Genomic DNA, 20275 nt, shown 5'->3' on the forward strand with positions numbered 1-20275 from the left:
TCATATATAATGAAGGACCTCCTACCATCTCCTGAGATTGAGATGTGGTTGAACCACATCGGTATATGTCACCATGAATTGCCATGATGCAGGAGTAACACTCATTCTAGGTTGCATCAAATGTTATGTTTCTTTTAGACAGTAACAAAACGCCGAAGTGTGCTGCAATGTAATTTAACAGTGGACATTGGTTTACCGACTATGTCCATAGTCAGGAAATGGACCAGAACGATTTCTTTATGTCGCTAAAATTAGCACGTCAACTTGCATTTGGAATTTCTTAACTGACCAAACCTGGCTGCATCAATGATAACAGTCCGTCCATATTTGAGCTGCTAGTGCAACCAATTTATCGTACAATGCAACAAATAAATTTTACACTTGACACTGACATTTATTGTTATTTAATTAATTTGTTGCCACTAAACATGACATTCGGGGATTCCGAAAATCGCACAATACTTCTTGTTGTTCTGATTGGGACACGAACATGAGCAAAACCATGTTCGGAATACCATAACATCCACTACACTATCTACACTTGGCGAAAAAATTACGAAAATACTGAGAATTCCTCCTTTATTTTATACTACAGTATGCCAAATAAAAATATTGCAGACTTTTCGATTTACCTTTGAATGAGTGAATTCTTAGACAATGATTAATGGAGGGCTGCTGATTAGAATCAGTAATAAACTGCAAATGAATCAGCCCGATGTCCAAATTGGCGGTTGATAAATGCATTGCCAAATCAACTTCATTGTTGTTCCACAATACTTAATCTAGACTGTAATTAATTTGAGTTCAAGATATTATAAATGTTCCTTTTGTTCAAGGATGTCAGGCATTATATTCGTACTGGGTTGGGAGGAGAAGACAAAGTATGCACAGTAAAGCAGTGGTCATTCTAGAGGGAAGATTACATCGAAGCGATCTCTAACAGCATTTTAAAACCATTTGGTTCACCAAAAAGCATTTCAAAAATTCAGTGATTGTACAGAGGGTCGGATGATCGGCTGTACTACAATATATTAAGAATTCGACAGCGCTATTAAAAAATTCCTCCTTAAATGTAGGATAAATTATATGAACACAGCAGTGTTAAGATCGGTTTTAACATTTAAATCCAAATCACGTCACGTTGAATTGGATTTCGATTCCTTCTCAAGTGTATCAAAAAATAAATGAAGCAAATTCTTCCCTCAGGCAAATAGGTTTCGTGCATGCTTTCTGTAGAAGCAACTTGCAACGAACGTATCATTGCAAGTAATTACAGTATATTCTCATGCATACATGGAGCCACGAAAATTCTCAGAATGGTGTTTGTCAGAGTGAGAACCATGGTAAAAGGTCATCAGTAAATCTTCTATATCGTAAGCAGCGCATCTGTTATCTCCATGTCCGTCCATTTGTATGAAACCAATTTAGAACGGATGAACTAGTTTTGATAAAACTTAATACTTAAGACTTCGGGGAAAAATTATCGAGAAATTTTAATTTTTTTGTTAACATCAGACAATAATTTACTACTTTACCCGAACCCTAAAATAGAGTAACTTCAATTGCTAGTGACGTCCTGCAATGGGGTGACCCTTGGCCGTCGGTGATTTTAACCACCGAATCTCTTTACCTGATTGTTTCCTTTTTTTATAATTTTGCTTTGCTTCATGTTGTGAAATTAAACTTATCGTAATATCGAGATTACGACTGCCATAGTATGTTGTGCATACGTTTCTTACTAATTTTTCTTGACGCTGTAATGTACATATGCAGTTTAATTTTAAGTATTTAAGTATTAAGTATTTAATGAAAAAATAATAATAATCAACTTTGTCTCTTTACCTATGGGAGATCTCTGCCAAATCCCAAAGCCCATACATTCGAGCAAAGTTTCTAATTCGAATACAGTTTTCAGGGCTCATATTGGAGGCGAAAAACGTTTCGCATAACTTGACTAATCCTGAAATAAGGAACTGATCTGCAGCCGTTATGGTTTCCCACACATTTTCCCAATTTAACTGCATAGTTCTTGTGTAAGCATAATCAATAATGTGACCCAGCATTTCCTTCGTAATTCCTGGAATCGTGACATCATAGCGACCTTCTGTATTATTTACTTTTCGGGCATAGAGAGCACGAAAATAATTGCTTACAATAATCAGAACAACTCGATGTACGTTGAATAGTCCACCATCTTCCGTCCTAAGTATTCCTTCACAGAATTCGTTTTTCTTTCTCAAGTCATTAAGCGCGTGGAGAAAGTCTGCTGATTCATCCATTTGGGGGGAAATGTTAGGCTGAATATTCCATTTTGCTGTTAGTTCATTTCAGTTTTAGTTCGTTTTTGGCGCTGAATTTAGAAGCTAACTATAAACGATTGCCATTATCTAATTACGTGGATTGCACTCTGACACAATAATATAAAAACTCCATCTTGTATTGTGTAACAACTAAGTCGATAGTATTCGAAGTAACTTCAATTGTTAAAATTGAACATTGTTTATGTTATAATTAAATTATGTTTTCGGATTCTAACTGATTTTAGTATCCGATCAACTTTGCACAGTCCCGTTGTATACCATCAAGTATTTGATTAGGTAACATTTTTAAATTCATTGATGAATAATATTTAAATAATACCAAATTTAGTTATTGAATTAGCATTCTTTCTGTCTTTGGAAACTTTAATATTCTAAAATATTCCAAAGCAGTTCAGTACATGTGTAGCCTCTTAGTTGCTTATCTTTTTCGCATGGTATTGAAAGATAAGATATTGTCAGGAAGTAAGGCGTAGATTATGTCGAACTTGTGTAAGTAGCCTTCTTAGAAGAAGATGATTTCCTAGAAAAATCGATGTGTCAATAATTTATTAGGATTGACGATACAGGCTGACAGGAGAATGTAAATGATATGCACTTACATGAGCAATAATATCTTCACTAGTTTCCTTATAAATGATGGATATGCCTCATAACTCTTATAAAGGAAATGTTTTCGTAGAATTTATCAGTTCCAGGAAATTTAAGTAGGAATATTGAAGATTTTGTACTTAACAGATTTTTAACACACTTTCTATCATTTCGCAAAAATCAGTACAGTAGAATTATGAATTACATCATTCTTTGAAATTATAAAATGATAATAAAATTAAGCAAAAATTATTTTCCCTTATAGCATCGGTAACACAATCTGAAAGAAACCGATTGAAATTTTTAATCCCATATAGGAGGCGGGAAAATTATTTCAAGTTTTTTGTTGTTGTTTTTAAACTTAAGCTGAGTTTATCCATGTTATTTAGGTTTCCCTCTTGAACAAATTAGACGAAACTGGCTTTAGAATACAAACACCTGACAAACGTAATACATCAGTTCTAAGTTTTATTATTATTATTATTATTATTATTATTATTATTATTATTATTATTATTATTATTATGTTGGGCCCATATACGAGAGGTTGGCTGGTCAATCTATAGTACTTTAGTACTGTATGTGGGTAGTGGGATGGGAAAGGAGGAACTTGTTAACATTTGATTTGGAAACTTTATTGTATTCCTGTATATTGTATTCCTTGGGAAATAGCTAAGGGGGAAGACTTTTCGACAGTACAACAGTAGCAAGGATGAAGGAGGGGGAAAAGAAACTTGTTCTGTGGGTTTCAAGATGTACTGTGAAGGGACGTTGGGAGGTGGCTGTATACGTGTTCCAATGGGTTTAGTACAGAATGGGGGAATTATTGATGCTGTTTCAGATAAGCATTTTCCATGAAAATATTTGTAGAATATACAAATGAATCATTTGTCAGTCTAGCATTTTGAAGGAGCTTTTAGGAGCCCCACTCCAAATGTGAGAACAGTATTCGATAGCTGGGCGGATTTACGATTTGTATAAGGTTAACAGCTGTTTAGAAGTGAATTAACGTCTTGAGCGAAAGAGGAAACCTAGTTTTTTGGAAGCTGAGGATGTAATGGTTTGTCTCCCTTTTTGGGAATGGGTTGAATATAGGGGCAATTTCCAGATTTCCAGGCTTTGGGATATATATATATATACCAGTGGAGTAAGATAGTGTGTACAGACAGCATAGGATAGGAGTCAGTTCTGCTGCAAGACCTTCAGGACAATTGGAGGAATGCCATCAGGGCCAGGGGCTTTTTGTGTCTAATTTTGACAACAGGTTTATGATCTCTTTCTGGCAAAAGGATACAGGGGGGCATTGTATTTGGGCAGTTGGAATGACTAGGGGGCATTTGCCATTGTCAGTTATGCATGCATTGTAGGCAAAGTTTGTGTGAAGCCAGGAGATTAGCTTTTTCTGTGGGTAATGTTGCAATTGAGCCATCTGGGTATAATAGGGGTGGGAGTAGTGTAGGGCAAAAGTTGCGACTAATTGCTTTGACAAGAGACCAAAAGGCATGGCTGCCGCTAGGACAGGCTGCAAGTTTCCTGGTTTTGCCTGTTCAAATTCTGTTTTCGAATCATCGATAATTTTTTTACATCTGTTTCGGACTTCAGTATAGGCACTGAAGGAGGATGGAGTTCTTAATTTGAGCCAGTTGTGGTATGCCTGATTTTTCATTGATATAGCCTTGGCACATCTTTTGGAGAACCAGGGTTTGGATATGGGATGGCAGTTCCGAGTGGTGTGAGGAATGTATTTTATCAAGTTTGGTTCCATGCCAATCCTAAATAACTAGCTAAACAATCAACTAACCCAAAGCTTCCAAGAAATTTGGTAACGGACCGGATACTCCAAATTATCTGTACATCGCAAGTCACTAAAATGTCTCCCCAAAATAATGCAGGTATTTTAAAATTCTGATTTTTTTAAACCTATGATACGAGGAAGATATAACAAATAATATGAACGACAGTTTATTATTATTGTGACGGTGGAACAAGTTAATTGTGAAACTCCATGTGTAGTTTTGTAACTTTCAGTTTGTAACTCAGCTCTTGCCTTGTACGCTTTAGCATTCCCAGAGTCATGATGGCTCTGCGTCTCCGATTTTTTTTTTTTTTTACTTTTTTGTTAAGACAAGCCTTATAAACCCAAAGAGCTGTACATGCTGTTCTAAAGCATCTACAGCACCGTGGACATGGATGGTTTACAAACATTCATGTTATCCAGTCGACCAACCAGGCCTCCAATTTGTACATCTCAAGTCACTAAAATATTATCTCGTAGTAACATTTTCGTTTTAACGCTTTTAATGTCTGTACCTTGTCCTTTACTTAACCCATAAAAATCTAAGGTGAAACTTTTCTACATTATTGTTGGTTTGTTTTGCTTCCAGTTCACTCTTGTATACGCCTATACACCAACGATCCTTTATTAACTCGGCTATTGTTTATTCGCAGAGTATCCACCCTTGATAAAATGGACGACGACGAAGGCTCATACCCAGCTCACTCTTCTATTCTAAACGAAATGAGGAAGAGAGGCGAACTGTGTGATGGGAAGTTACGGACTGAGGATGGCGGCGAGTTCCTGGTTCATCGAGCAACCATGGTAGCAAGTAGTGAATATTTCAAAGATTTATACATCAGTGATACAAGCAGTAGCGAAATTGCGAGTGACACGTTGATATCCGGTATTTCGGCTCAATTACTCGGGACTGTCATTGAGTTCGCCTACACCCAGAAGACGGATATCAACTGGGACACAGTGTGGGAGCTGATGTCGGCAGCCGATCAACTTCTAATGACTAGTCTTTCCAAGAAATGTAAACGATTTCTGCTCTCAAACATCGATCCTAATAACTGTATACGCATCTACCATTACGCAAATTCCAAAGGGATAGAACAGCTAAAGGCAATAGTTCACAGGTAAGTGAAAACAGCTTTTCTTCCATCTCATGCCCTTGGCGGGGGAGGGGGGGGGTTTCTCTCATTAATCAGTGATTAAGTCGAACTCGCTAGTCTGTTACATCCATAAATTGCATATGTTCTCTGCAGGGACAAGAGGGCATTCGGGCCCCGGTGAAAAAAAAATTTTTTTTTTTCGCTTTCCCTGGCAAGAGCAGCTGGCTAATAATTATCTAGAAAGACAAAAATATATGCAGCATATATTTGAGATCTCGAAATATGGTTGCATCATAATTCAAGTGAAAACAGTAGCAGCATCAAACCAAACAGCAAGCAAGGCAAAAGGCTACTAATTAGTTTTCTTCGCGGTCCGAATCATATACAGGGTGTTCGGGATAAATTTGACAGTTTCGTAAGGAAAAAGAAAATCTTCTTTGTATCTATTAAATTTAATGAATTGACAAAAAAACATTACAGGCAGAGTTAATTACAATACTATCAACAAGATTTACTCAAAATAACCACCATTAGCATCGATCACAGCTTCAATTCTGCTTCGGAACCTCGAACAAGCTGATGCTACAGTCTCCCTGGGAAGGGCCGCAAAAACTGTTTTAATTTTATCCATTAACTGGGCTTTTGTATTACTGGAAGTGCGATTGGTGTCTTTTTCAACTGCGCCCCATACAAAATAATCCATGGGGTTAAGGTCTGGGGAGTTTGGAGGCCAAACATTTGGACTGGTGAAGTCGTAGAAATTTTCAGACAACCATTTTTGACTTTTCCCAGAGGTGTGGCAAGGGGCCGAATCCTGCTGCCATACATACGGCCTACCATTGGCTACCCTTGTTTTCCAGGGCTTGACTACAGTTAGCAACTCCACGAACAAAGCCCGAATTCCAATGCCAGGGTTCTTCAACACCTGTTCCTGCAGATTTGCGAGGAATTCTGCTGTACGAACGCAATCAGATCGTCTGCTAGGGATCTTTCTTCTTGCTACATCCTCGTAGTCACCATTGCAAGTCTCTAGTTCATGCCTGATTGTTTTTACTGTATTCAGGGAGCATTGGGCAGCAGTCGTAATATCCTTATTTTGATGGCGGGCAAGAATCATCATGATACAAGTTATTCTCTTCCATGATTCAGGTGGGTTCCAGCTATCCATCCTTTCTGACATCTTGTATATGAATGAAGAAGGGTCCAAACTTTTAAATGAAGAGAAGTGTGTGTTAATACATGTAACTTACGGAAAAATATAATTAATTATAAATATGTCAAATTTATCTCGAACACCCTGTATATATAAAAGTTAAAAGTTACATCTGCATTATATTTCAAAACCAATTTTATTTTAATTTTATTAATTATTTGTGAATAATAAGAGAATAGCTATAATTATATTATAAATTCAAATATTAATTAATACAAAATGACATTTTTTGACATTTTCCGCTTCAAAAGCAGTCATGTTTGTACTCGATATTCCAGCATGCAAACAAATCGATGCACAATTTTTGGGAAGGTACAGCCGACTTTTTAATATTCTATATATATGACGTGTTAAAATAGACAACTTCAATAATTACTTTATTTACAAATTAGGTTCAAATCATGCGAAAAATTCGTTGACGTTCCAGATGCGAATCGCTATTTGCCATTCGGTGACTTTTGAACTACGATTACACGAGTTAAAGATATTCACTTGCAGACAAGAATACCAAATTTCCTTCTAAAATATTGAGCACAAGTTTTGTATTTTAAGCTGGATATTTAAGGATATTTTTAATCGTGCCAACGTTTCATTTCATTTTACTTGACTTTCTCAAGAGATTTGCTGAATTTTTCTGTGTGTTAAAAAGTACTGAAATTTGGTATACGACTGTTTAATTCCCTGCTAGTATAATGTAGTTTTTCATCAAATATTTAAAATAATTAACCGGGTGTTGATTTTTATTCTATCCTGTAACAATGACCCACTCTCATGATATCTCGTTCCTGCATTCAATGTCTGCTACGTGTTGAATGAATGAATTTTAAAAAAATGACGATTCGTTATTTAGAAATCTCCATGCTAATGTCTCGTTTTATGTTTGTGTAATTATATCAATCCGAAGCAGCACACAATAGTGTTGTACGAAACTAGTCATTGATTCATTAAATTGTTTTGACTTTTTTTTTAGATGGTTTTATGAGTTGCGAATATTTTTAGCATGCTCAATATTCTGAACTTCTTTGGAATTGAAGTGATTTTATTTTCAATGTAGTGTTAATTTATCGTTTCATAATAATAATAATAATAATAATAATAATAATAAAACTTCTAAAAATCATATTCAAGAATCCAATTCATATGAACTCAAAAATCTGCAACGTTAAAGAAAATTTTCAGTCCACATTGACGTTTGCAGCTTAAAATTGCATAAGTGATTTTAGTTATTTTTTTAATGGACTTTTTTGTGTGAAATTTTATTTTTTAGAGAATGATACTCACTCAAGAAGCACCATGTGCTGTGTAATCAACTATGAACATAAATTATCTGATTGCTATGGGATAATTGTCACTCGCAAAAAAGAATTGATGCAGTTTGTTTAATGAGGATGCATTATGCTGAAATGAAGTAAATAGGGATATCACATCATTCACTGAACGTTCCTGTTTTGCTAGTTTAAATTTGAACTTGTAAAGAACTATTCTAAAGACTAAGCATCTTTTTTTTTTTATCCTGGAACTAGGTTTAAATAATAAACAAGTTATTAAGCTAATTGCAATTCTTAAACAGATCTTAAAGTTAATGGTGGTTAACTTAAACACCCTATTTCTGAATTCGGTTGGCGAACAGTCGAGTTGCATTTCTCTTTGAGAGTGTGCAGTTGTCCTATGAACTGTTGGTGAAATCAGACAAATTACTTCGAGTAATATTAAGAAAAGGAAACCTGTAGTCCGTGGCATAGTTTAGGCCAGTGCTTTTTTAAACTGCGGGTCAACCCATTAGTGGGTCTTGAAACCAATTTAATGGATTACGACAGCATTTTTAATGAAATAGAATAGAAAATATCAGAGTGCATCTTGCATATTTCGTAGCTTTAAAACACTGATTTTGTACAAGTGTTCAGATCTAAAAAATATAAAATACAAATGGATGCCACGCTTGCGAAAATGTTTTTACATTTGCTATCTCCCCAGATAGGTATATGTGTGTGTGTGTGTGGAAGTTCATGATATTAGTCTTCACTAGAGACCTCTTGCGGCAACTTCTTCAAAAATATAATAATAATAATAATAATGATAATTCTGTTTGCTGTCAGAATGATGTCGGTTACGAATTATCAATGCGTTTTTCGGAAACGGCGTTATCGAGTGTGAGACAACTGTATAAAAACCTAGTGAAAATCATTCTCAAAATTGGTCGTTTTATTATTAGAAGAGAAAAGAATGATGAAGTTAAAAATAGAGTGGCATGTCGACTTCTAAATCTAGAAATGCAAATAGTGACAATATTGATTGTAATCAGTGTACAATAAACGTAACATTGTCTTCGTGTGTGTGTGTGTGTGTGTGTGTGTGTGTGTGTGTGTGTGTGTGTGTGTGTGTGTGTGTGTGTGTGTGTGTGTGTGTGTGTGTGTGTGTGTGTGTGTGTGTGTGTGTGTGATAAAATACATTTCTTATTGTGGTCGCGGTCACAAAAAAAAAGTATGAAAAAACACTGGTGTAAGCTATAAGAAAGTTGGTCAAGGACTGAAGCTTAATTTGTACTGCACTAATATTTTAGTAAAATCTATCCTCGCTTCTCTCACTTATTCATACATAAGGAAATTAGTGAAGCAAGTTTGTTTAAACCAGTCTATTATGTATTTAATTTAAACTAGTGATTTAATAAGTGGCTAGCGTATCCGCTTCCCAGCCAAAAGGCTGCGGGCTCGAATCCCGCCGTGGGCATGGATGTTTGTGATTGTCTGTGGAAATTCTAGTGGTGGTGGTGGTGGTGGTGATCGGCGATAGATGGCGTTGGTGCAGTTGCGGTCAGTTGGTGGATTGTGAATGATGGAGACAGAGTTGTAGAGTGGATGCCTTCCCTCGATAAGTCTTTGGACTCCCTGGAGGTGACAAATAATAATAATAATAATAACAAACTCCTAAGTTCAGTTGCAGCACATTTTGTCTTAAACTATATTGAAATCATTTACAAATAACAACAGCAAAAAAAAAAAAGTGCATTTTTATTCACCTACCGATTTTTGCCATGTGCTAGTATCTCTTCGTTGTATTAGGTTCTTGCTGCTTCTCACTGGCCTGCTGATAGTGCGACTTTGGTTAAGTTTCATTTTCTTTATACATTTATATTTGGTAGAAATGGAACTATTAATTCAGTGATTCCACAGGAAAGATTCCTAATTGGTTCTTTCATTCAATATTTACATCATGTGTTATTCGTCATTTTAAGGACATTATTATCTTTCGAAGTAGGTACATCAATTCTCGCTATAGCATATTTATTTATAGGAATCGTTTGTTATAGTTGAAAGTTTGCTATATTGCATTTTGTTTAGCATGTCATCGTGCGCTTGAGCATTCGGGCAGGAATTTTTGGAAGTTTGTTACAGTGAACGAGTTTGTTATAATGATGTTTTGCTTTAGTGAGACTGAACTGTACTTATTTCTCTTAACTCATGTTTTACAACACAATGTAGAGAGCATTGTGTTGTGCAGAAGCTTTGCATATTTGTTGTCAATTTTCCTTTCAGTCACCACAACCAAAGATATGAATCCATATTAGGAAAAACAGCTCCAGACCATTACGTCTCTTCCATTAAACTTTACAACGAAGATGTTCTTTACAGCAGTGTAGTGTGTGTGTGTGTGTGTGTGTGTGTGTGTGTGTGTGTGTGTGTGTGTGTGTGTGTGTGTGTGCGCGCGTGCGTGCGTGTGTGTTGATCCGCAAAGCCCTCTTCTGGGAAACCGAGATGTGCAGTTCTTTACATAGTGCTTTTCTATAAACCTAGACTCTTTGAACTCCCGACTGATCATGCTCACATCGGACAGTCGAGATTTCCGTACCTCCTTTCCCCAGCACTCTTTAGTTGCTTGGCCTTAGCTTTCTGGGTTATCCATTCCGTCTCTTGTTTAAGGTTATTCTTCCATTTTCATCCACTGATAATGTTGCGTACAGTTGATTTTAAGTGATTCCGTGTTTTTACCAACGTCGCGAAGGTAGGCAACTAATGTATCGTCAGTAGAAGGGGAGCCACTAGTGAAAAGATCAAGATCAAGATATAGGAATCATGACGTGATTGGTTATTGAGATGATGACGTTATTGTGCATCTGTGTGTGTGACATCACGTTGTTTGTTTTGTTCACGTATGGAATTATGGGTGATGATTAGAGATAAGGATTCGTGTCGTGATTGGTGGGACACTTTGAACAAGATCAAGATAAAATAAGGAATCGTTTCGTGAATGTTTGTTATTATGAAATGTAGATAAGTGACGTCATTTGTTAGTTGTAAATAAGTGACGTAATTTGTTATTTGTAAATAAATGATGTTATTGTTTTGAATGGAAAAGGAAGATATTAGTGGATAAGGATTCGTGTCGTGATTGGTGGGATACTAAAATAGGGGTAGGGTGAATGGGGGAAGCGACGTCAGTGTCCTGGATGTGTGTTGTTATGAGTTGTAGATAAGTAAATGGTTTGCGTATGGCATTATGGGTGATGGATAGTGATAAGATAAATTTTGGCATGTTTGCAATTTAGCTGGGGCCTACCCCCCCCCCTTCTGCCAGGGACATCACGTGGTGTGTTGGGTTCTCGTATAGCATTGTGGGTGATATTTAGAGATAAGAAATCATGATGTTATGTGTTTGGAAATTTCTGGGGAACATGTGTCTCTCTGTGATATCACATGGTGTTTTGGTTTGCCTATGGAATTGTGGGAGATGTTTTTGAGATAAGATATCTTGGAATTTCTGCAAGGTGACATACATCCGTCATTGTTGTTATGTTTTGTCTTTGGTTGTCTATAGATGGCTGTGCTAATTTTCCAATACAGTTTGGGGTATTTCTTTCCTGTTAAAAGACTATGGGAATTCTTAGAGCATAGTAAAGTCTAGTGGTGGCAGTGATTATGATTTTCTGAATAATTTAATTATATGCTGGTGTCCCTACAGCATTTAAAAAATAAATTAAAATAAACAGACAGTTAAATGGATTACAAAACCTTTTGTATGTATTCTGAAATTCTAATGATAATTTAAATTTCTTACAGTCTTTCCAGAATGGCTCTTCTAAATGCGAATATTCCAAACCAAATATTCCAAAATAGTTGAATTTTATATCCACACCACAACACAAACACAAAACCCACAAAGAACGAAATTTCTGTAAATACTGTAACCTGAAATAGTTGAGTACTTCTTCATTTAGATTTCAGCCCGTGGGATCATGCTATGTTTATTTTCCCACGGTAGTGAACATCGTGTGTTTTTCATGAGTAATATCTGGCAGCGAGCGGTTACTTCAAATCGCGGTATTCTTCAAAGGTGTCTTTTCATGAAGATGGCTGAGTTATATCCGCTCATTTGATCCTCTTTCACACTATGTGAATATTAGTTAGACAGTTTGTAAACAATTAATCACATCCCTTTCATAGATGTATTGTGACAGTTTCTGATGTGACTGTATTCATTCATTGTGACACATATCCTAATCTTCATTCCTGATTATGGAATTTTATTATCGCGTCTTGTTTTCAAGGTGATGCACGATTTGTTTACACTATTGTGGGTACCAATGGTTTGGAATTTGACCTCATGTGATCGATGAGAACTAAGTTTTTTGGTGTTCTCGTTATTGGTTTTCCATTGGTTCTGATATTTTATAAAGACTAATGGGTTCGTACAGTTCCTTTGTTTTTCAAGTATTTGGAATATCTACATGCAGTCAGAATTTCGTAGTTCCAAAATGAGTTATTCTGGACAAAATGTAAGTTATTTTATTTTAATGTCTAAGTTTTAATATTAGGTTATAAGGTGGTTTTGCAATGGAATTAAAAACATGTTCATGAAAATACTTCAAACTGTTTTTGTGTTAAGTGAATATATATTTTTTGGTTGTTAGTGATTGGAAAAAGATATTGAGGGTTGTTATTTAGTAAAATTGTGTTAGTGAAAGCATTGTGTAGTGTCGAAATTGAAAAAATACATTATGATGAGTAACGTTTATCTGAATTCGAGAAAGTCGTTTTTTTAATGTCTGATTTTGAGGGCTGATGTTAAGTAAAATTGTGTTGGTGAAAGCATCGCATAGTGTCAAAATTGCAAAAACACTTTATGATGAGTAACATTAATTTGAAATCTAGAAAGTAATTTTTTTTAATGTCCAAGTTTTTAATATATAAGTTTATAAGGTGGTTTTGCAATGGAAATTAAAAACATGTTCATGAAAATACTTCAAACTGTTTTTGTGTTAAGTGAAATGTCCATAAGTCATATTTATTTATTTATTATTATTATTTTTGCTTGTTAGTGTTTTTGGGAAAGATTTTGAAGGCTGATGTTTGTTTAGTAAAATTGTGTTGGTAAAAGGATCACTTAGTGTCGCAATTGCAAAATCACTTTATGATGATTAATTAATTTATTTATTTATAAAAGAGATTTCTGAATCTACAAAGTAATTTGTTTTAATAGCAATCATCAGTCATTCGGTTTGTTAGTGACGGCATTGTGTATAATCATGCACCAGTTATTACATAGACTCCCCTCCCAAAATTTACATTCAGATTCTGTAAGTGAAACTAAACTCTCTGCTGCTGCTACTACTACTACTTCTACTACTGACCTCTCAGTAGTAGAAGTAGTAGAAGTAGTAGAGTGACCTCTCACTCTACAGGGATTTTTATACAGTTTTGGTGGGCCGATCACGTTTCTCTATCAAATATCAAACTCATCAAATGGAGTATCAAATTAAATTTTGTGATCTTGAGCTCCTCCCACCAGAGTCTTTTTTTGGAATGTTTCAAGATATGCTTAATGAGATCATTCAGCGATTATTGAGTTTATGAACTTTTTCTCACGTTCGATTGGGCGTTAGTGCATCCAGTTTGGAAAGCAATATTAACCTACCATTCATGTTGCTTTCTGAATTAACTATCCAAAGGATAGTTGATGCATTTTATGCTGTCACCCAATCGAAATGTGAGTTTCTTTTGGCAAATGATCTTATCGATGTCACAGTGGTGGTGGAAGAAAACCAGTGTAAAAAGAAGAACGCTTCTTAGCCTGGATGAATTTATGAAACTCAAAAGAGCTATTGTGTAAATTAACAACAAAGACAATCTTTGCACTGGCCGAGCACTTGTTCTTGGTGTTTCTGCACACACTGATGATGCCCAAACATACAGGCAAGTGCAATTAGATTATAAAAAGATACAAACCAAGAGGGCTTTAACTCTCCACAAAATTGCAGGGGTTCTGCTCATTTCTTGCAGTATTCCAGAAACAGGTCTCTTTCAAAAGCATTTGACGCTGGAATACCAAATCGTAATTTTTTCGGCAAATGTTGATTTTTCTGTGGTGTTTTGTGGTTCAAATGCAAGTAAACATCTGTCTTTTATACCGCAGCTCTCATTATGATTTTGTGCGTAGTGTGCCAGCTCTGTTTGCCGATAACTATTATTGCCCCTGTCGTTTGAAAACATTCAAACAATCTATCAAATTGCAAATACATAGTTGTAAAAATGTATGCATCTGCTGTCGCACAAACGCCATTCATAAAATGCAGAACCTTCTTTTGTGTGAGTCATGCAATAGATTTTTCTACAACAACGATTGTCTGAATTTGCACATACAAAATAATATTTGTTCAAAATTCCATCTTTGTGGACAGCAGTGTTTGGCTACTTTTTCTACAAATAAAACCCACCTCTGTCCACCTGAAAATTTCTGCCACCACTGCAAGTTAGTTCACCCAAAACAGATGTGTTTTGTGCAAAAATCGGAGGTCTCAAATAAGCAGGTTTCTATGATTTTTTTGACACTGAAACTATTGCTAAAAATCATCGTCATGTACCAGTCTTATGTATAGTTGATTTCGGTAGTCATGAATGTGAGTTCCGGGGTGAAAACTGTGTGGGTCAGTTCCTAGACAAGTTGTTTTCTGTCAAGAATTTCATGAAAAGGGATCGAGATGGTAGGATCCTTCGGACTGTCAAACCAAAATACGAAAATATTCGTGTGAATGCACACAATTTTCGTGGTTTTGACGGGTATTTTATTTTGGAATATCTTTTTTCAAAAAAATTTCCAACCCCATGTAGTGTTTGACAGTTCGATGATACTTGCTATCTATTATGACCTATTAAATATCATATTTCTTGACAGTTTTTCCCACATTAGTGTGGGTCTCAGGAAACTACCAGCCATATTTGATCTCCCAGAAGTTCGTAAGGATTTCTTTCCTCAAGTTTCACAGATCCGATTCTCTGGATTATCGCGGAGTCATCCCCAAAAAATCATATTTCCAGCCAGAATTTATGAACAAAGAAACTCGTACAGAGTTCGAGACTTAGTACAAAAATTGGCTAGACACTGAATACTGTCTGAAAGCAGAACTATTAGCTTATACTGTACAAAAGATGACATGCGTGTTTTGCATGACAGTTGCAACAGTTTTCGCACTTTCTTCATACAGCTAACCCAGCGTAATCTCTTTCTCCATGACATTACAATTGCAGGAGTATGTTTGAGAGTATTTCTCTAAAACTTTTTGAAACCTAACACTTTGGCCATACTTCTTGCTTGGGGTTACATAGGGGTAAACGTGCAAAGTCGAAAGGCTTTGGCTTGGCTCAAATGGCAAGAACAACATAACCATACAACATGCACGTTCTGTGGGGGGAGAAGTATGCATCGGACCTTATTTTGTTGATGGCAAATGTGGAAGCTTTTTATATGAATTCTACAGCTGTTTCCATCATGGGTGCCAAAAAATGTTACAGACCAAGTACTTTCCAACCATACAGAAACACACATGATTTCCCTTTTTGAGCAAATGAAGGATCGCAAAAATTATTTTCGTAGCAAAGGATTCGATGTGATCTCAATTTGGGAATGTCAATTTAATACAGAAATTTCTTAAAACACAGCCTTGAAAAACTTTATTGCTGCTCTTAATATTCCAGATCCCATTTTACCTCGTAGTGCTCTGCATGGTCGCAGAACTGACTGCTACAAAATGCATCACAAAACCCAGTCAGAAGGGGAAGTTATTCGCTGTTTAGACTTCAATAGCCTTTATCTGTGGGTAATGAAATACCATTTCATTGCCCATAGATAAAGAAATACATAGATCAGTATTTCCTATGGGGAATCCCGAAGTTACTCTCGATAATTTCGACTATTCTCTTGGGGTATAATTTGGTATTTGCCATGCAAAAGTGGAAGCACCTACCGATCTCTTTTTACCAGTTTTGCCCATCACAGTGAACGAAAAATTAATCTTCCCCCTGTGTGGAAAGTGTGCTTCCTAAACGGCCCCATTGTGCTCTCATATGGACTGATCTTTTACAGGTTTTTGGTGCACTCCAGAATTATATTTAGCACATGCTCGCGGTTATAAAGTTTTAGAATTTTACGAGACGTGGCATTTTTCTCAAAAATTTGAAGGTGAAGAAAACTTCTTTGCTCACTACATTGATACCTTTCTGAAGCTGAAACAGGAAGCATCTGGATGGCCTGAAGGTCAAAACCGACAGTCTTATCTGGATGAGTTTTTTGTTAAGGGAAGGTGTTATGTTAAATAGTGAACACATTAGTAGAAATCCTGGTAAATTCACTTGCTAAGCTTTGTTTGAATTCCCTATGGGAAATGCTCGGTATGAGAATGTTAAGAACTCAGTACCAGGTGATGGTACAACATTTTGTCATGTTGTACCATCATTTTTAGATAACAGTAAAATTATCCAGGGTCAAAGCTGTATAACTGAGAGGAGACCTCGACATAGCCTTTAAAGGAATGCTAAGAACCAAACAGTGCTTCTGACGTAATGTCCAATCCTCACCTTCTCGTGGTGCACCCTGTTGGCTATCTACCTGGATACCGAATGAACGAGGATGGGCTGGCAATTTGGGATTTAGCCGACCAAATTGTATTCTTATTGGCTTAAACCAATATACAAAATGATGGTACAACATGACAAAATTTCATGCTGCCTGGTTAAACAAGGCCCCCGTTGTTTTCGCCAGGGAACCAGGGTGAATAGCGAAAAGTCAGCTACTGGAACAAATCTGAAAGCACACCCCAAATCAACATCACCAGAGTTAAAGATTGGTACTATCAACATAAGAAGCCTCAATGACAAAGAAATGGAGCTAACTGAGGAATTAGATAAGTACCAGATCGACATTGTAGGGGTGACTGAAACAAAAAAGACAAAAACTGGTGAGATCTTTCTGAGCAATAAATACAAAATATTATATTCAGGCAATGACAATCAAGGAAAAGAAGGAGTAGCCATAGTATTCAACACAAAATGTGAAGCTAATCTTCTTGAATGGCAGGCTGTGTCAAGTAGAGTGATTTGGTAAAATATCAGAATGGGGAACTGGACAATGAGATTTATTTGCGCCTATGGTCCCACAGAAGGCTCTACTTAGGTAGAAGTGGAAGAATTTTTTGAGGCTCTAGAGAAATACTGACACAATGAAAAAGGAAAAGTTGGTCCTTGTTGGCGATCTAAATAGCAGAGTAGGAAGTGATTGTCAGACATACAAAAATATTTTGGGAAAATTTGGAGAAAAGAGCAAAGCTAATAATAATGGCAAATATCTGTTGGATTTCTGCTCAGGACATGGACTGGTTTTTACTAACACCATATTCCAACATAAAAATGTGCACAAATTCACATGGAGAGAAGAGGCAAGGAATAAGAAAAATCTCATTGACTATGTTATTGTTGATAGTGATGTTTTCTCCCTGGTGCAGGACACCAGAGTGTACAGAGGATTTGAAATTGGAAGTGATGACTATTTAGTCTTGAGTAGGATAAAATTGAATTTAATATTGAAAAGAATGACATGTAAGAAAGTTTTAAAGCAAATAAAAGTTGAGCCATTCTCAGATGTGAACTGTAGACTAAAATACACGAAGATTATTGAATAAAAAAATGAAAGAGTTTCAGAACAAGAACCAAACCTTGAATCAAATACTGATTGATTCAGCCAGAGAAGCATGTGGTGAGATTGTCTGCAAGGATAGAAGAATCAGAACTCCATGGTGGACACAGGAAGTTAAAGAGACAGTGAAAGAAAAGAAGTAAGCATATCAAAAGTTGCTGGCAAATAAGTCAGCTTGTGCTCTTAAAGAATACAGAGACAAATGTAAGAAAGTAAATACTCTGTAAAACTAGCTAAACAAAAGTCATGGGAGGACTTTGACAAGAACATAGAAAATAAATATCAAGAAGGTGGTAAGATATTCTGGAGGTTGTTGAAGAATGTTAGAAATGGAGGAAAGAGTGCTGTAAAAGGAGTTAGAGATGATAAAGGTGACATGAAAATGGGAGAAAAAGATATCCTTGAAGCATGGCGTAATTACTTCGAAAAATTGCTAAATGAAACAAGCACTGATAGTACAGTGGTAAAAACACTCAACAGGCATACAGTCAGGAATAAATATCCATACTTGAAGTAGAAAAAGCCATCAAAGGCTTGTTGATGGTTGCCTACTCTCCTATTGAAATGTGGAAAAGCAGCAGGAGTAGATGATATTCGACCAGAAATGCTGAAGTATGGTGGTATAAACGTCTTACAGTGGCTGCACTGCATAGTTCAGAAGGCATGGACAGAGGGACGAATTCCTGATGATTGGGGTAGAGGTCTAATAGTACCCATATATAAAAAGTGAAATAAAACTGAATGTGAGAATTACAGAGGTATTTCCCTACTGAGTGTTCCGTTAAGATTTATGCCAGTATACTTGAGAAACGGTTGAGAAGAATTGTGGAAGAAAAGCTTGGTGAAGAACAAGCTGGATTCAGGCCAAATAGAGGCTGTCAGGATCAGATCTTCACTTTACGACAATTAGTTGAGAAAGCATGGGAATATAACAAAGATCTGTATTTAAGTTTTGTCGATCTGGAAAAATCATACGACAAGGTGCCAATAGAGAAGCTATTCAATACACTACAGTTATATGGCGTCAGTGGGGCATTATATCAAGCAATACTTAGTCTTTATTTGAGTTGCAAGTCCGCAGTTAGAATTAAAGAAGTACAGGAAGATGGTTTAATGTTAAATCTGGTGTGAGACAAGGATGTACGTTATCACCTCTGTTATTCGTTATCTATATGGATCATATTATGAAGGAAAGTGGTATTAAACATGATATCAGAATTGGAGATGTTAATGTCAGCTCTTTGCTTTACACAGACGATGTTATACTTCTAAATAAATCTGCTACAAGTTTGCAAGATTCCCTGACTAAATTGAATAACTGTTGTAATAGATATGGTATGAAGGTCAGCAATAAAAAGACAAAGACAATGAAAATATGTAGAATCGTTGAAAATGTCAACTGTGTTGTGAACGGGGAACCTGTGGAACAAGTAAAACATTTCAGCTACTTAGGCACGATTTTTAGTGAAGATGGTAAATTAAATATGGAAATAGACAACAGAATCAACAAAGCTAGTAATGTAGGAAGTCAATTGAATAAATTCATATGGAATAAGAGAGAAATTAGTCGGAACACTAAATTAGCTGTATACAAGACAGTGTTCAAACCAGTTTTAACTTATGGATCTGAGTGCTGGGTCAGAAGTAAAACACTTGACCAAAGACTAGAGACCGCAGATATGAGAGTCCTGAGAAAGATTATAGGCGTGAACAGATGGCATTCAATGGCAATATCATATTAAAAACGAGGATATTAGGAAAGAACTTGACATTGTCAGCATCCAGGAATGCGTTAGCAGAGTTAATCTCAGGTGGTATGGTCACTTGAACTGAATGGGCGAGGTAAGATTAGCAAAACAAGTGTTTTCTGCCAGGTTGGCAGGAAAATGAACGAGAGGAAGACCAAGATATAGGTGGATTGATACGGTACAAAGTGCCTTAGACGAGAGAAATATAAGATCTGGTAATGATGTTAGAGTCTTGACAAGTAACAGACTGATTTGGAGAAAAATTGTAGATAGGAAGTTAGTAATGAGGTAAATTTTTCATGAAATGTCATATCCTGTACACCGCTCAAGGGGTGTAGAGGATATGATAGGAATTTGATGATGATGATAAAATTATCCAAGATGCCAGACTAGTTTCAGAAGAGCAGATGATGGGTGCCTACTCTCCTAGTGAAGGCACTGAGTCTGAAAATAGGAAAGGGAATGCTTTCATATCCTCATTTGTAGCTGCCTACGGTAGGATAAAGTTATATGAGGTCATGGAACCTTTGCAAAGACGGATTTTATACACAGAT

The 20275-nt window shown here is 36.2% G+C and overlaps 2 protein-coding genes across 5 annotated transcripts in view; one reads left to right on the forward strand and one right to left on the reverse strand.

Annotated features, from left to right (window-relative positions):
* LOC150103189 (kelch-like protein 38) overlaps positions 1-20275 on the forward strand; it is a 161907-nt gene that overhangs the window by 28127 nt on the left and 113505 nt on the right. For 3 of the 4 annotated variants that reach the window (XM_090397751.1, XM_090397753.1, XM_090397750.1), the window contains exon 3: positions 5358-5825. In XM_090397751.1, coding sequence (XP_090253877.1) covers positions 5377-5825 — 449 coding nt within the window. In that variant the 5' untranslated portion in view covers positions 5358-5376. Of the gene's footprint in view, positions 1-5357; positions 5826-12725; positions 12785-20275 lie in introns of those variants that run through there. The other variant, XM_090397754.1, reaches the window with a different exon arrangement.
* Positions 1839-2279, reverse strand: LOC150103191 (kelch-like protein 10). The gene has a single exon (XM_090398124.1). It carries the CDS (start codon positions 2277-2279, stop codon positions 1839-1841), a length of 441 nt encoding a protein of 146 aa, XP_090254250.1.

This window comes from Typopeltis vanoorti, chromosome 9 (assembly GCF_054136105.1).
Source record: "Typopeltis vanoorti isolate ZY-2024b chromosome 9, IOZ_Tvanoo_1.0, whole genome shotgun sequence".
NCBI lineage: Eukaryota > Metazoa > Arthropoda > Arachnida > Uropygi > Thelyphonidae > Typopeltis > Typopeltis vanoorti.

What these genes read in the sequence shown, in the direction of transcription:
- LOC150103191 (XM_090398124.1), bottom strand. Translation starts at nt 2,279, where the DNA reads ATGGATGAATCAGCAGACTTTCTCCACGCGCTTAATGACTTGAGAAAG.